This window comes from Lithobates pipiens, unplaced genomic scaffold, assembly GCF_037356315.1.
Source record: "Lithobates pipiens isolate NorthernLeopardFrog02 unplaced genomic scaffold, aLitPip1_a1.2 Scaffold_13, whole genome shotgun sequence".
NCBI lineage: Eukaryota > Metazoa > Chordata > Amphibia > Anura > Ranidae > Lithobates > Lithobates pipiens.
The window spans coordinates 198,497,956-198,516,001 of NW_027507718.1; the positions used below are offsets into that span (position 1 = coordinate 198,497,956).

Below are 18,046 nucleotides of genomic sequence, written 5' to 3' on the forward strand. Positions count from 1 at the left end.
GGCTGGGAAACTTCAGGCTGGGAAACTTCAGGCTGGGAAACTTCAGGCTGGGAAACTTCAGGCTGGGAAACTTCAGGCTGGGAAACTTCAGGCTGGGAAACTTCAGGCTGGGAAACTTCAGGCTGGGAAACTTCAGGCTGGGAAACTTCAGGCTGGGAAACTTCAGGCTGGGAAACTTCAGGCTGGGAAACTTCAGGCTGGGAAACTTCAGACTGGCAGGCTGGAACTTCGGACTGGCAGGCTGGAACTTCGGACTGGCAGGCTAACAGGTCAGGATGGTTCCTCAATGCAGCCACGTCTGGTCAGGGATGGTCTCAGTATACTGTCAGGGAGTGATTAGACCAGACTGTGTGGACTGCACAGAAGGAACCCAAACGCATGTGAATGAAGTAATAACGTGTTTATTATAAATAAAAAGGAAAATGAAAACAAACAGTGCACTACCAACCAGAACAAGTAATATATATATATAATAAATGGAAACTACCAGTGACGTCAACGGAAGCCAGGCCGAGGTCAAACACCGGGGAAACAGTAGAAGTGTAAGGACGGATGGATGGGCTGCAGAGCAGGGATCAAGGTAGCAGGAGACAAGAGGGACGGGTCCAGGATGGGCTTAAGAATCAGGAAGGGACAGGTCAGGTAAATACAAAGTCCAGGTTCAGGTTCAGGTTCAGGTCCAGGTCCAAAGGTTCAGGTCCAAAGGTTCAGGTCCAAAGGTTCAGGTCCAAAGGTTCAGGTCCAAAGGTTCAGGTCCAAAGGTTCAGGTCCAAAGGTTCAGGTCCAAAGGTTCAGGTCCAAAGGTTCAGGTCCAAAGGTTCAGGTCCAAAGGTTCAGGTCCAAAGGTTCAGGTCCAAAGGTTCAGGTCCAAAGGTTCAGGTCCAAAGGTTCAGGTTACATGGAGAGAGTGTGATACTGAGACAAGCATGTTAGGGCTTGCTGGGTCTTTATAAGACTACTGATTACCCTCACGTAACAGCTGATCGCTGCAGGTGCTGTCTGCTCCACACTGCCGGAGTACACCCGTTGGTGAACACTGGTACTGCAATCCAAGAGATCAACAGCGCCACCAACGGGTGGACCATTTCATGACAGATGTCCTTTTTTCCCCACAATTGGGCTTTCTTTTGGTGGTATTTGATCACCTCTGAGGTTTTTATTTTTTGCACTATAAACAAAAACGTGCAACAATTTTGAAAAAAAGCAATGTTTTACTTTTTGCTATAATAAATATCTCCCAAAAAATATATAAAAAATTTTTCCCCTCAGTTTAGGCCGATATATATTCTTCTACATATTTTTGGTTAAAAAAAAAAAAATAAAAAAAAAAAAATCGCAATAAGCGTTTATTGATTGGTTTGCGCAAAAGTTATAGCGTCTACAAAATAGGGGATCGTTTTTTTTTTGCAAATATAAAGTTTATTAAAACACCAACCATGGGGCGGAGACCCCGCATTACAAACAGAAGTACATAGAATGTCCACGTAGCAACAAAGCACATTAATAGGAACATGAATATAACATACAAATTGGTGCATGAATCGGGGGCAAGAAAATAAGAAGTACAAATACCTCCGCTAAAAAGCTGAAGAGGCATACTGCTCCCCGTGCATAATTGCAGAGGTCACCCCACCAGTTTCCAATTTTCTAAATGGGATGAAAGGTCGAGGTAAATAACAAGGGAAGAAAAAAAAAAAAAAAGAACGGAAAAAAGAAGAAAAAAAAGGAAGGGGGGGGGCTAATGAAAGGGAAAACTAAAAAACTAAAGGGAAAGGAGGGGTAGGGGGAGAGGGGGTAAGGGAGGAAAAGAGAAGGGGGGGAGACAGGGGCAGCAGCTGGCATCAGGCCGACTCCAAACAGGGGAGGATCATGGTGGGGGGGTTGAGCTCATCCCAGTCCTAGGAGGTGCTGGCCCTCCACAGAAAAAATAAAAACATTCCAGACGTCCCAAGTTTTTTTGTAGGATTCCTGCTTATGTTGCGCAGTGAGTATCAGGTCTTCAAATTTCCTCACTTCCTCTACTTTCCGCAGCCAGAGTGCCGTGGATGGGGGGAGTCTGCTGCTTCCATAGGAGGGGGATGCAAGCCTTGGCTGCATTAAGCAGGTGTCTCAATAGCGACTTCCTATACCTAGCAGTAGGAATCTTGGAATGATGTAGGAGGAAAAAGACCGCCTCCTCCGGGATTTCGTAGTCTGTAAATTTCTGGGAGATGCGACAAACTCCCCCCCAGAACCCCTGCAATCTGGGACAGGACCAGAAGATATGGAGGAGGGTTCCCCTCTCCTCGTTACAGCGCCAACATCTGTCTGTGGCGGAGGGAAAGCATTTCTGTAATCTGGAGGGTGTCAGGTACCAGCGGGTAAGTATTTTAAAGTTTGTCTCTTGTACTTTCGTACAACGGGAGGTCTTATTGGCCAAGGAGATGATGGGTTGAGTCTGTGTCTTGGAAAATTTACAACCCAGGTCTCTTTCCCAGTTGGCCATACAAGGTAGCGGTGGTTGTTCATTCGGAGAGTTAAGCAGGGTATACATTTGAGATAAGATGTGGGACAGGGGACCTGTAGCAGAACAGAGACTTTTGAATGCCGAAAGTGGGCGAGAGAAATCCTGAGGGCGAGACAGTGAATGGAGAAAATGGTGAAGTTGGAGAGCCCTCCAAAAGGGAAGTTGGAACACTCCTGAACGGTCTGTCACCTACCACTCACGACAAGCCCACCGGCAACGTCGCATCCCGACTCACTAAGTGAAGAGTATTTGGGGGCGTTTAGACCCGGAACAAAGGAAGGGTTGCCTACTATTGGGAGCAATGGTGAGGACTTGGATGTAAGGGCATAGGCTTTGGATGTCATGTGACTATGCCTGAGGGTAACGCCCAGAAGAGGATGTAGCTTTAGTGTAGCCGGCAGCTTCTCAAAGCACCACAGCGCCCCTTTCAAGGGGATGGAAGTTGGGGCTTGTTCGATCTGTATCCAGAGTTTGTAGGGCTCATTTCGTCGCCAATCCAAAATGCGGCCTTAATGGGAAGCCAGGTAATATTGCCGAATATCAGGCAGTGCAAGACCGCCACAGTGTTTGGGTAGTGTCAGTTGTGATCGACGAAGCCTGGGTTTTTTATGTGCCCACACAAATTTGGTAAAGAGAGCCCTCACCTGTTTAAAGAACAAGGGGGGTAATAGGGGATAGTTTTATGGCATTTATACTATTGACACTATTTTGGGAACATTGCCATTTATACAGCGATCAGTGCTATAAAAATGCACTGATTACTGTTAAATTACACTGGCAGGGAAGGGGTTAAACACTAGGGGCGCTCAAGGGCTTAAGTGTGTCCTAGGGAGTGATTCTAACTGTAGGGGGGATGGGCTACTACTCACATGACAGCGATCACTGCTTCCGATGACAGGGAGCAGTGATTTCTGTCATGTCACTAGGCAGAACTGGGAAATGCCTTGTGTTCTTCTGCTCCTTGACACGATCACCCGGTGGACATTGAGTCCACGGAACCCGCGGTCATGGTCGCAGAGCACGGGACAGGCCTGCGTGCGTGTGCCCACAATGACGTTTCTTAAAGGGGACATACCTGTATGCCCATTTGCTCGGCTGTGCCATTGTGCTGACGTATATAGCCGTGCGCTGGTCAGCACGTAGTTAAAGTAGTGGATTAGTGGGGAGTTTTGGGAGAGTAAGGATATGATGTAGTGGCACTTTAACTACAAAGTTCATCCCAATCATCATATTATAAAAGAGGATCTTGTGGAAAATGTACACTTTTTCACTGTGTTTTTAACGCTATCCAATTTTAAAGAAGAGATGTGCACAGCAATGAGTTTAGAAAATAATGTTCAATCACAGGTTATGAAATAATGATGCAGCACCATGGAGTTTAGGCAGGGTTGCTCCCAACTTTACCTGTCAGGAGTAACTACCTTGGCTAATTGTTAGGGATCAATTGACTTCTCCCTAAATCTGGCATTGCTGCACTTTTCTCTCCTGCCGCTAGGTGGCCGGGCACCTGGTGGCAATAAATATGAGAAGGGTAATGCAAGGCCAGATTATGGGTAAATGGGGCATCTCAGCCAATGGGCAGGGGTTTTCTTTAACCCCCTTGACCTGATGGTAGAATCTATATATTTGGGTGGAGTCAGGTGATTGGTGTTCTGTGCCACCTGGACAGCTGTCTGGGTGGACATGTGTTGTATTGCCCAGGCTGCTAGGCCAGAGTTTGGGCCTATCTCGGGTACATCTGGCTGTTAGGCTGTCTGAGGGCCTATCAAGAAGCAAGAGAGCAGCGCAGGGTTGGGATTGCGGCTTGCAGTCAAACCCAAAGTGGCAGTTCTGCTGGCCGGAGAACTTGTCGCAGTTGGAGGTAGAAGGGAAGCTGTCACCACTAAGGGACAAACCACCTTATTACAAGGGAACACAGGGAGTAGCTGAAATACCTGGGTAGTATTCTCACCAACCAGGAATGGTGAAGAATCGGGAAAATTCAGAGGGTATCAAGCCAGGGACCCAGCCAGGTGACGCTTGCAGAGCAGCATTGTGTGTCAAGCCAGGGATCAAGCAGGCCAGTTTAGAGGCATCTTGAGTGCCAAGCTAGGGACCAAGTGGAGAAACAGGGGTGACGCTTGAGGAAAATACTACTGTGAAGATTAGAGGAGCTCAAGGGATTCAGTGGCAGTAAATCAACTAGTCTAGGGAGAGACTGGGAACTCCGTGGGTAAAAGAACTACAATGAGTGATTGTAGTGGAAGTGAAGGAACTATTACAGAAACTGTTAAGAAGACTGTTGCCATAAGAGACAGCATGCCTACACCAGGGGCGGACTGACCAGTCAGGCTCTCGGGTGCTGCATGAGGGCCCGAGGCCATGAGGGGCCTGGAATAGGCCACATGAGAGACCACTTGAAGCGGCTATATTACATGCCGCGATGCCAATTATTATAATACTGCTAACGGCACACTGCTCCCTGACGGACCCTCCTTCCCTCCCGTCCGTCCCAGGTGCTTGTACTATATCCTTCGTGACATCACCTGGGATGGACGAGAAGAGTGGAGGAGCTGGTGGCCATTAGAAGTATTATTATCGGCATCAGGTGACTCGGTGAGTGAAGCTGAGACACCAGGGCCGCCACAAATGATGGGGGGGTAGTACAGATGTATTTGCCCCAGGCCCCAACGTGACCTCAGGAAGGCCCATGATACTCCCTTGGTCCCCCCAGCCCACAGTGTCCTTCTGTGTGTGTCCCCCTGTGTGTGTGTGTGTGTCCCCCTGTGTGTGTGTCCTCCTGTGTGTGTTTGTCCCCCTGTGTGTGTTCTCCCTCCAGTGTCCCCCTGTGTGTGTGTCCTCCTGTGTGTTTGTGTCCCTGTGTGTGCATTCTCCCTCCAGTGTCCCCCTGTGTGTGTGTTCTCCCTCCAGTGTCCCCCTGTTTGTACGCATTCTCCCTCCAGTGTCCCCCTGTGTGTGCGCTCTCCCTCCAGTGTCCCCCTGTGTGTACGCATTCTCCTTCCAGTGTCCCCCTGTGTGTGCGCATTCTCCCTCCAGTGTCCCCCTGTGTGTGCGCATTCTCCCTCCAGTGTCCCCCTGTGTGTGTGCGTTCTCCCTCCAGTGTCCCCCTGTGTGTTCTCCCTCCAGTGTCCCCCTGTGTGTGTGTGTGTGTTCTCCCTCCAGTGTCCCCCTGTGTGTGTGTGTGTGTTCTCCCTCCAGTGTCCCCCTGTGTGTGTTCTCCCTCCAGTGTCCCCCTGTGTGTGTTCTCCCTCCAGTGTCCCCCTGTGTGTGTTCTCCCTCCAGTGTCCCCCTGTGTGTGTTCTCCCTCCAGTGTCCCCCTGTGTGTGTTCTCCCTCCAGTGTCCCCCTGTGTGTGTCCTCCCTCCAGTGTCCCCTTGTGTGTGCGTTCTCCCCCCCCCCCCTCACCGTGTCTCCGTGTGCAGGTGTGGCTTGAGTGTAGGGACCAAGGGGGCCCCATGATCTTCTATTGCCCGGGGCCCCATGAGTTGTCAGTCTGCCCCTGCCTACACATGTAGATGTGGCGTCTTGCTGGATGCCCTTCCCTGCATGGCTGTCCTTCTGTTGAAGTCTGAGTCTGACAATTAATCTTGCAACTACTTAAGGGTGTCCTGATCTTAATCCTCTCTCCCAAAGTTTTGTTAAGAGAAATAAAATCTCTTTTGCATTCAAGAAGTGTTTGGCGCCCAATCAATATACCTCCATACTGCACCCACTATGCCTTGCAACCCACCATATACAGAAGGATGTCAGCTATCTCTGGTCCTGGAGGTCCTCATTAGACCAAAGGAGGCCTGGGACCTTGCTACAATAAAAATAACCTCATAATTTAAAACTAGAACCAGGACTAGGTGGTCTAAATAAGTGGTTCTCAACCCTGTACTCAAGTAACCCCAACAGGCCATGTTTGCAGGTTTTCCTTTATCTTGCACAAGTGCTTTAAATCAGAGTCAATGGCTTGGACAGCTATTTATGTAAGAGAAATTCTCAAAACATGGCCTGTTGGGGGTACTTGAGGACTGGGTTGAGAATTGGTCTAAATAAGTACAATGTAGTCTATTCGTGTCCCCTCTTTTTTTTTGCTAGAATACAAAAAATTATTTGCAAATATATTGTATCTATACCAGCTGAATGTCTAAATATAATTAGGAAGCATTTGATTTGTAAAATGTGAAACATTGGTTACGTTGAAGGACTAAACAGAGAAAAATCAGCATGATCATGATTTTTGAATGTCTAATCAGTAAATAATACATGCAATTTGTATGCAATCAGATTCTGCTTCTAGCTGCAATTTGTGAAAGAAGCAGCAGAAGATTTTCACAAAAAAAACATAAAGGAAATGTCTTTTCTGATGATGTAATCACCACTGAAATCTCCACAATTTCAGTCAGTTTTGCCATGATAGATACATTGCTAAGCAATAGGTTGATATACTGATATTTTTGCAATAACCAGAGATTTATAAAAAAAATGTCATTAAACTAGCATGACAGTGGCTAGAAGTTTCCCCAGCCCAAGCAGCCTACCACTACTTGTGATATTTGAATACGACATACCTACTGGCTTAAAGTGTATCTGAAGCCATTGTTTTAGTTTTTGATAGACTGCTGAAGGGTTAGAACACCTAGCTAGAACAGATCAGGCACATCAGGCACACCCACACCTGTTTGGGTATGCCTGCACATTTTATGGCTGTGTGCTTGGAGAGCGCACTTATGCAGGCTATAGCTAAGCACTAGGGTTGTGAATCTGGAAAACACAGAATACTATCAGCTAGCACTGAGTTGTTAGCCTTACAGACAGGCAGGGCATTTAATACTAGTAAGAAACAGTTCGAGCACTGAGGTGCAGGGCTCACTTAGAAACAGGAGTACAGGTGTATTGCTAAGCTTACAAGAACACGGGGTAAAGATATGCATGAGGAACATGGCAGTGCACATGGGGCCCAGGGAATGCAGGTACACAGGATACATGAGCCCTTGTACGCACGGTCGGACATTCCGACGGAAAATTTGTTGTCGGAATATCTGACCGTGTGTACAAGGGCTAAGACTGGAAGGATATCTATGGGTACTGTCTGAAAAGAACCCAGCCTGCTCATGTATATAGCGAAGGTGAGGACCCTTGGAAGGGCTGAGTTGCCACTTTGTCCTCTCCAGAGATCCTGAATGTGAAGATGGGTTGTGCAGCAGATGATTCCTAGGTTGCAATTCCCTGATTCACTAAAGCAGACAGCTACTGGGAATTAAGGGCTGATAAGCAGGTAACAATACCTTGCAGTGCAAAGGGGCAAGGATCACAGGTCAGTAGCAGGGTTGCCAACCATCAGTAAATGTATGGTCAGTTTGTAAAAATCTGTATTTTTTCTACAACTGTCAGTAAATATCAGGGGCTGATAATTTGTCATGCTGTGTTGACTTTCAGTGTAAAGCAGGCAAATTATTTGTTATGGGCATTGTCAGTGTTTCCATATCGTGTTTATACTGCTTAAATATTGATTGTCTTCATTATTAATAAGAGTTCTGTCCTTTTTCAAGTTGTCAGTAAAAATGTGATCCATAAGTACATTTTTCATGTTTTGTCATTAAAAAATGCTGCCGCAGGCCATCAACCCTAGTCAAGAGGTAGTACAGCTCAGGCTAGCAGATGTGCACACAAAACAGATACTCTGAATGAGTGGTAGTGCACAGGGACAGACAGGACAATGAGGAGCAAGCAATACAAAGAGACAAACAGGAAATATTCGTTTCAGGCAGTGCACTGGGACAAAAATCAGGAAACAAACAAGAAATACATAAGAAGATACTGTATCAGACCTCAGACATAGGTGATGCCAACAAAGGTGAGCTTAAACTCACAGGAGATCATGGATGTGCAGGATGTCTATAAGCTGGCAAAGGCACACAAAGGCAACAGGGGCACTAGGACACTGGAATGCTCAGTAGACATAACAGGTGCAAGGATAAATTTGCAAGCAGGAGCACACAGAAAGTCACTGGAAATAGTCTGGGAGACATTGGGGGTATGGAGATCACAGTGGAAGGCTGTCAGGGTCCAGATCTGAACCTGCAACCTCTCTACTGGAAAGAGATGCTGAAAAGCCCCACATTCTGATCTCTTGGACAAGGGACAATCATGCTTTGTCTCCTGTTTCTGATGAACCTTGAACGCTTTTCTCCTCACATGAACTTCCTGATTTAAGCTATGTCTCTGCACTTCCTGTTTCCACGATTATTGTGCTCACTCCAGCCGATATCTTGCTCCTTTGCAAACCTGCAAATGTCCTTATTTCCATTCGTTGTCGAACTTTGGCTTGTTCCTCGACTACTTATCCCAACCTGCAACCACTTGTTACCAACCTTTGGCTTGTTTATTGACTAGGTTTCTGCTTGACCCCTTCTATAGTTGTGCTCATAAGTTTACACACCCTGGCAGAATGATTTCTTGGCCGTTTTTCAGAGAATATGAATAATAAAACTTTTCTCTTTCACTCATGGTTAATGTTTGGCTGAAGTCATGTATTATCAATCAACTGTGTTTACTCTTTTTAAATCATAATGACAACACAAACTACCCAAATGACCCAGATCAAAAGTTTACAAACCCCAGGTCTTAATACCGTGTATTGCCCCTTTAACATCAATGACAGCTTGAAGTCTTTTGTGGTATTTGTGGATGAGGCTCTTTATCTTCTTGGATGGTAAAGCTGCCCATTCCTCTTGACAAAAAGCCTCCAGTTCCTGTAAGTTTTTGGGGTCTTGCATGAACTGAATGTTTGTGATCTCCCCTGAGTGGCTCAATGATTTTGAGGTCAGGAGACTGAAATGGCCACTCCAGAACCTTCACTTTATTCTGCAGTAGCCAATGACAGGTCGACTTGGCCTTGTGTTTTGGATCATTGCCATGTTGGAATGTGCACGTATGGCCCATGCGCAGCTTCCTGGCCGATGAATGCAAATGTTCCTCCAGTACTTTTTGATAACATACTTCATTCCTCTTGCCATCAATTTTGACCAAATTCTCTGTGCCTTTGTAGCTCACACATCCCCAAAAGATCAGCAATCCACCTCCGCGTTTCACAGTGGGATTGGTGTACCATTCACCATAGGCCTTGTTGACTCCTCTCCAAATGTAACATTTATGGTTGTGGCCAAAAAGCTACATTTTGGTCTCATCACTCCAAATGTCTTTTTTTCCAGAAGGTTTGAGGCTTGTTTTTGTGCCGTTTAGCCTATTGTAAGTGGGATATTTTGTGGCATTTGCATAGTAATGTCTTTCTTCTGGCCACTCGATCATGTAGCCCATATTTCTTTAACCACTTGACCACTGGGCACTTAAACCCCCTTAATAACTAGACCAATTTTCAGCTTTTGGTGCTCTCACATTTTGAATGACAATCATGCAACACTGTACCTATTTGAAATTTTTGTCCTTTTTTTCACACAAATTGAGCTTTCTTTTAGTGGTATTTAATCACCACTGGGTTTTTTATTTTTTGCGCTATAAAAGAAAAAAGACCGAAAATTCTGTAAAAAAATGCATTTTTCTTTGTTTCTGTTACAAAATTTAGCAAATTTGTAATTTTTTTTCATATATTTTGGCCAAAATTTATACCACTACATATCTTTGATAAAAATAACCCAAATCGCCAGGCAAAAGATACCCTGCACATCTACGGGCAAACCTGGGCAGTTTGGAAACATTTCAGATCTTCCATGACATCTGGACAACCTCGTCCTAACCAACCACAAAACTCTTACCTTGCTGCACATCCACCAATGGCACCGTAACATATTCGGGTATCCCAGGTCCCCCTTTCCTACTATCTCCTAGTTTGGCCATTCCCTTACTTACCGAGTGAATCGGTTGACCGAACTTTAGCTGATGTTCATCCGGTATTGACTGGGCCACTTAACCTCGTAACTATGATGCCTTACAATGGGACTAAAACCACATTTTTCCCACCCTTTTATGTTCAGAGAGCTGCTGTCCTTCAATATTCTAGACTCAGGGACGGTGCTTCCTCAATTGCAGTGCAGCGCTGACCACTATCCTTCATTTCTCCCACCTATGGTCACAGTCAGAGCCCAATAGGGGTGACCGGGGCTGGGATTCTGTATTTTGGCTCAGCTCTGCACTGCCTTTATCTTTTGCATTAACATTCACGCCCTCTATGGCAAACACCAATGTATGTTTGAGAGTATTGACTGACTCCCTTGTTATATTCTCTCCTACGAGAGTGCTCTGATCGTACTTCACAGCCAGTTGGCCTATTTTGACATTTTCTGACTTATATTTTATGTACTGTTATACATAGGTTCTACATTTTATCTGTTAACATTTCCTAATTGCTTTGAGTACGTACCTTGTACTTGCTTTTGTACTCAATGTATGTATGTACTTGATAAAACCTTAATAAAAATTTATGGAAAAAATAAAAAATAACCCAAATCGGTGTATATTATTTGGTCTTTGTGAAAGTTATAGAGTCCACAAGCTATGGTGCCAATCTCTGAAAATTGATCACACCTGAAGTACTGACTTCTTGAGACCCTAACAAGCCAGGAAAGTACAAATACCCCCCAAATGACCCCTTTTTAGAAAGTAGACATTCCAATGTATTTAGTAAGAGGCATGATGAGTTTTTTGAAGTTGTAATTTTTTCCCACAATTCTTTGCAAATCAAGATTTTCTTTTCTTTCTTTTTTTCACAAAATTGCTATATTATCAGGTTATTTTTCACACACAGCATATGCATAGCACAAATTACACCCCAAAACACATTCTACTACTGCTCCTGAGTATGAAGATACTACATGTGTGAGACTTTTACACAGCGTGGCCACATACAGAGGCCCAACATGCAGGGAGTGCCATCAGGCGTTCTTGGAGCATAAATTTACACATATCATTTCTTGATTACCTCTTACACTTTTGAAGGCCCTGGAGAACCAGAACAATGGAAAGGCGCCAAAAATGACCACATTTTGGAAAGCAAACAACCCAATGTATAATATATGAGGCATAATTAATCTTTTGAACATGTCTTTTTTCTACAAGTTTTTGGAAAATGTGTAAAGAAAATTAAAGCTTTTTTTTTTTTTTTTTTTTACACAACGTTGTCCATTTACACAATATTTCTAAAACATAACATGTACATACCAAAAATTACACCATAAAATATTCTCCTACTCCTCCTGAGTATGGCGAAACCACATGTGTAAGACTTTTCCACAACGTGGCCACATACAGAGGACCAACATGCAGGGAGCACCGTCAGGTGTTCTAGGGACATAAGTTTCAAATCTAATTTGACTAACTATTACACTTTTGTGAGGCACTGTAGTGGCATGGATGAGCATGAATGGGGACGGATGAGCCATGGATAGGGATGGCTGAGCATGAATGAGTATGGCCGGGTATGGCTGAGTAAGGATGGAGTGTGGCTGGGTATAGATTGGATGGCTGGGTACGATTGAGTATGGCAAATTATGACTGGGTATGGCTAAGCATGTATGGGTATGGCTGGGTATGGCTGGATATGACTGAGTACGATTGAGTATGGCTGAGTATGAGTGGGTATGGCTGAATATGGATGGGTAGAGCTGATAATGGATGGGTACAGCTGAGTATGGATGGGTATGGATAATTATAGATTGGGTGGATGGGATGGCTGAGCATGGATGGATGGATGGTTGAGTATTACTGAGGATGAATGGATGAGTATGGATGAGCATGGATGGGTGAGCATGGATGGATGGATGAGTATGATGAGTATAATGAGTAAGGATGCATGGGTATGCAGAGTATGGATGGGTATGCAGAGTATGGATGGTTATGCAGAGTATGGATGGTTATGCAGAGTATGGATGGTTATGCAGAGTATGGATGGGTATGCAGAGTACGGATGGGTATGCAGAGTACGGATGGGTATGCAGAGTACGGATGGGTATGCAGAGTACGGATGGGTATGCAGAGTACGGATGGGTATGCAGAGTACGGATGGGTATGCAGAGTACGGATGGGTATGCAGAGTTCGGATGGGTATGCAGAGTACGGATGGATATGCAGAGTACAGATGGATATGCAGAGTACGGATGGGTATGCAGAGTACGGATGGGTATGCAGAGTATGGATGGGTATGCAGAGTATGGATGGGTATGCAGAGTATGGATGGGTATGCAGAGTGTGCAGAGTACGGATGGGTGAGCATGGATGGATGGATGGATCTGTCACTGAGCAGCGCTGTGGGCACTACACATGCAGCCCACAGCGCTGCTGCCACCGATCACTCCCCTCTCCGCTCACACTGGACGGAGAGGGGAGGGAGGAACCGAATATCACGCCAGTTTGTTTACATGTGATAGCTTCGTCATTTGACGGAGCAATCACGTGGTAAACGGCCACAATCAGCGGCCATTTACTGTGACTCGTGATGCGCCGGGTCCAGAGAACAGAAGTGCTCGGGTGCGCCCCAGGGGGCGCACAAGAGTGGGATTCTGGGAGGAAGTCATAGTACGCTCTCCCAGAGTTAAGCAACCGCCCTGTAGCCGTCATTCGGCTATGGGCTGGTTGCTAAGTGGTTAAGTGCCCCCTTATTGTGCAACTTAAAAACAGCAACACCACATGTTTTCAGAGAGACCTGTATGTCACCTGAAGTTATTTGTGGGCTTTTCTTTGTATCCTGAACACTTTTCGTGGCAGTTGTGGCTGAAATTTTAGTCTATATGACCTTGGTTTGGTTTCAACAGAACCCCTCATTTTCCACTTCTTGATTCGAGTTTGAACACTGCCGATTGGCATTCTCAATTCCTTGGATATATTTATCCTTAGTGTCTAAGCACTAATACTGGTTAGTGCTTAGACACTGCACCTCGGGTGAGCCTGCGTCATCCGCCAAGGTGTCCTGCTTCTGTACTCCTCTTGTTAGTTAGTGGGAGCCGCTCTACTGCTATAGCTACTGGTCTCTGGTTTCTAAGCATGACCCCTGACCTTGACAAAGGCACTGGGAGAAGTTTGCAAACAGTCACTGGGAACAAGAGGGGCCTGATACAGGAACAGGAATCTCAGGGTCACTAGGTGTTTTATAGAGTAGGACACTAGGAGTCTTCACTAGTAAAATTCCCCACTAGGAAAAACTGGGCATGTTCTCAGGAAGTCAAGATCACTAGGAATCTTCTTCACTAAGAAATACTGAAAACACTAGGAATGTTACTAGAAATAAAAGGCACTGAGGGATTTGGAATTAGGAAATTGCTGTTCAACAATGTCCCAGGAAATTAGCCCAACTTAAAGAAAAAAGGAGATTGCCTGGCTGGGCTGGGGATAGCTAACTGAATAAACATCAGGTGGTTAACTAGTCTTGAACACAATCTTGTGGGCGCCAGTGTTTAATAGGTGCTTTCCCCTCACATCCTGTTTTCCTCCTGGACAGGAATTAAAAATTTACCAATTGTGGCATTGATAGCCAAAACCTGAATGGGGTTTTACATATTTCCTACTCTATCTATATGTAAACATATTTGAAACTTGTTTCAATTGGTAGAGCTTGAAGGACTCTTTCTTTTTAAGGGCTTTTCTTGCCAACTCCAGAAATCAAAATCAATGAGTTTCCCCCCGCAGGGGTTTGCCTAACAAAAGATCATCAGCCTCCTGGCTAATACATGCAGCACTGCTGCTCTGGCCTTACCCTTCAGGCCCTAATGTCCTTGAGACAATCTTCTCACAAATTCTACACAACTTGAAGCTCCCTGCTGCTCTTTATCCTATCGCCAAGATGGAGCCCTCCTGACTCCTGGACAAAGACCACTTAACCATTCTCCCTCTGGAAGGTTTTACCCCCTTCATAACCAGGCCCTTTTTTTCTATTCGACACTGCGCTACTTTAACTAACAATTGCGCTGTCATACAACACTGTACGTAAATGGAATACATTTTTTTCACACAAATAGAAATTTCTTTTGGAGGTATTTGATCACCACTGAGTTTTTTATTTAATCAAAAAAAGGACGAAATTTTCAAAAATACAACAATTTTTTTTACTTTCTATTAGAAGACATATCCAAATAAAATCGATTTTTTTTATAATTATTATTTTTTTTTATAAACTTAGGTCAAAATGTATTCTGCTACATGGCTTTGGTAAAAAATCCCAATAAGTGTATATTTGGTTAACATAAAAGTGTAACAGTGTCTAAGAACTATGGTATATATACACTATTTTTTTTATACTAGTTATGGTGGTGATCAGTGACTTATAGTGGGTCTGTGATAGTGTGGTGGACAATCTGACACTAGCTGATGCTGGCTGGGCGGTAAACTAACTGACAATGAAATCAATAGTGACACTAATACAGTAATCAGTGCTAATACTATACACTGTCACTGTACTAATGACACTGGCTGGGAAGGGGTTACCATCTAGGGGCAATCAAGGGTTAACTGTGTGGGTAACAATCTGTAATGTGTTTAATATGTTCTGCTTTTGCTAAGCGACCTTGTTGTTTTTTTTCCCTGCTTTGTTGCAGGAAAAAAAAATTGAAAATTTTCCATTCCCCGTCAGTATTTTGTGCCGGTATGTGCAAAAATACGTGCAAATGCATGTAAATACACACATGAATTTCCCCTTGGAATTTATTGTGCGTGCAAATGTGCATATACGTGCATTTATACCCGCAAATTTGCACAAAACAAATGCCTGAAATTACGTCCAAAAATGCAGATGTTCAAGCAGTACCGTGTGCAAAAAGCCTAATTGTCCTGTAAGTGTTAGTTGCACTATCCTCTCTCCAGATTGCCAATGCGGCTTTCCAAAGTGTCTCGGTTGCTCCTCCATTCAGGTTGGAGACACCCTAAAGCCACTCATACATAGATTTGAATTCAGCCAGTTCAGCAGGGAGATTTGATCCATCTATGGGCTGGCTGGCTGATTGTACCCAAGTCGATCCATCAATTGACTTGGGTACAACCAGTCTATTGTTTTTTTCACATGCAATTACTGCCCGAGACTAAAGCCGCTAGCAGTAATCCGTATGTTCTACCAGCCAAAGCAAAGGCTTAAAAAAGGTAAATCTGGCAGGTATTTCAGACTCCTGCCAAGAGCCCACCACCTGTCCAAGTCAAGAGTGGCTTGGTACACAATTGCTTGCTTTTTGGGAAACATGCTGCTTTCCTCTGATTAACTGGAGATTGACTTACATTTCTTGTAATGATGAGAGAGTGTTCCTAGCGTGGGCAGAACTTTGTTCAAGCATGCGTGCTGGATGCAGAAGTAGACACAGACATAGATAAGTGCATACAAAGTACTTGATAGAGGAGTATTTGTTTAAGCTTGAAATGTTATAAACGGTTTGACTTATATTTTCAGAACCCAACGATCCAAGCAAAATAAACATGAAAGACGAAACTGAAGGAAACCATCTAGATGAACACTCACAACATGTTCATATACAACTGGAAAGGAAGGTCGATAAAAGTGTGAATATTGGGAAGAGTCTGAAAGCGAAGCTAAGAAAGAAATGTACCTGTTCTGCCAAAGGGGCCAAAAAGACATTCACAGGTTTTCTCCCTGTATTTCGATGGCTTCCAAAATACAACTTCAAAGAAAACACATGGGGAGATGTGATGTCAGGGCTTATAATTGGCATTATCTTAGTGCCTCAAGCCATAGCATATTCCCTGTTAGCAGGTCTGAAACCAATTTACAGCTTATACACATCATTCTTTGCCAATTTAATATACTTCTTAATGGGAACTTCTAGACACGTGTCTGTGGGAATTTTTAGCTTGCTTAGCCTAATGGTTGGCCAAGTTGTGGATCGAGAAGTACAGCTGGCAGGATTTGACCTGGATGATGATGCTGTATATAGAATGGAAGGCCTAAACGGCAGTGACATCATAAACAAAACATCAGTCAACATTAGTTTTGGCCTAATGGACATTGAATGCGGAAAGGAGTGTTACGCTATTAGTGTGGCAGCTGTACTAACTTTCATGGCGGGGATCTATCAGGTGAGGTTCTACAAGTTTAAATATACAAATTTATGAAAATAGTTACAATGGTAAACACACTAAGTTGTTATGCTTGAAAAGTACAAAATTTACATTTTGGTTCCAGACAAAAGTTTACAACTGCTTAAAATATGTAATGAGCAAAGGTTAAAGTAATCATGCATAGGAGGCAGATATCTAATGTCTGAGGGTGCCTGCAGATACTGCTGGCTACTCTGCTGTCAGGGGTAAATTAGCATTTGGACACCTGGAATACCTGTTCAAACTGCAATACATCCTCCTTGATAACCAAGTACTGAAAGCTCCTTCTCTACCACCTGCCCTTCCCTCCCTCTCTGCTGAAATTAACTTCTATATTCTTCAAACCTAAGAGTTCAAGCCCTAACTTTGACTATGAGGATATCTGAGCTTGAGAGCAGTCATATTATGGTTCCAAAAAATATCCAATATCATGAAGATCAGTTCAAAATTGAGAACTTCATTGGCCCTATAGCATAACAGTTATAACCCCCCCTCCCCCCTTCACCTACTTGATACTCCCCTTTCCAGTGAAATGTTGATTCTACCTAATATTTTGCACCTCTAACATCAGGTTCCTTTAACACAGTTGGCAAGTGATCCACCTTTTAACTACTGGTTGTCTGTGATAGTTATTGCACCCCTCCTATGCCACTTTTAAACCAAAATCAGAGTACAGCCCGCATACATAAGTCCCCTCTATTTTGGTAGCTTGTGAAATGGGCAGAACACACAAAAAAAACACCACATCATTCATAGGCAGGAACAGTAAATGCCTCTGTTACAAAGGATAGTACAAATGTCTCTTTCAAATTTGTGGGAAGAGTAAAGGCCCTCTTACATTGGTTGTCAGTAAAGACCCCCCTCCCTCACATAAGTGGTCAGTAAAGTGTTTCTCTACATTGGTTATTAATACTCTTCTAATTGATTGTTTGTGGGGAAAGGGCCCCCATACTCCTTTTTTGTTGGAGAAGAGCTCCCTTCATATTGGACATCAGTAGAGCATTGCAATCCAGTAAAAAAAGATCCCAGTTGCATTTGTGATCATTAAAGCCCCCCCCCCCCCCCTTTACACTGGTGATCAGTAAAATGCCCCCTAACATTGGTGGTCAGTTTTGTTTTGTTTTTATATTTAATTTAAACCGCAAAAGGTGAGTCCAGGTAACCACAGTAACAATGTGTAACCAATAACACTACAGATACATTGAAATGATAGAAGAGAAATCTGGATGTCAAGTTAGATCATGCATAACATACTCAATGTACAATCTATGTGAATATAATTCCTGTAGTGTAGCAACCAAGGGATAAACCAGTAGTAACAGTCCCGGGATCATCCTATCCACTTTCCATTTTCTAAATTGCAAGAGAGAAGAGAAAAGATAACTGAAAATAACACCGAAGGGAGAAGAGAGAGCAGGAGGGGGATAAGGAAAGAGGGGGGTGGAAGGGGAAGGGGGTGGGGCCCTTGGTAGGAGGTGGATACCAAGTCATCGGGCAGCCAGTCTTGATA

The 18,046-nt window shown here is 44.2% G+C and overlaps 2 protein-coding genes across 5 annotated transcripts in view; one reads left to right on the forward strand and one right to left on the reverse strand.

The window, feature by feature from the left end:
- IDUA (alpha-L-iduronidase) overlaps nt 1–18,046 on the reverse strand; it is a 256,317-nt gene that overhangs the window by 189,434 nt on the left and 48,837 nt on the right. The window lies entirely within an intron of this gene.
- The window catches only part of SLC26A1 (solute carrier family 26 member 1), a 96,711-nt gene that overhangs the window by 53,342 nt on the left and 25,323 nt on the right, over nt 1–18,046 (forward strand). For all 3 annotated transcript variants that reach the window (XM_077476099.1, XM_077476100.1, XM_077476097.1), the window contains one exon: nt 15,872–16,515. In XM_077476099.1, the coding sequence (XP_077332225.1) occupies nt 15,898–16,515 (618 nt within the window). In that variant the 5' untranslated portion in view covers nt 15,872–15,897. The remainder of the gene's footprint in view (nt 1–15,871; nt 16,516–18,046) is intronic.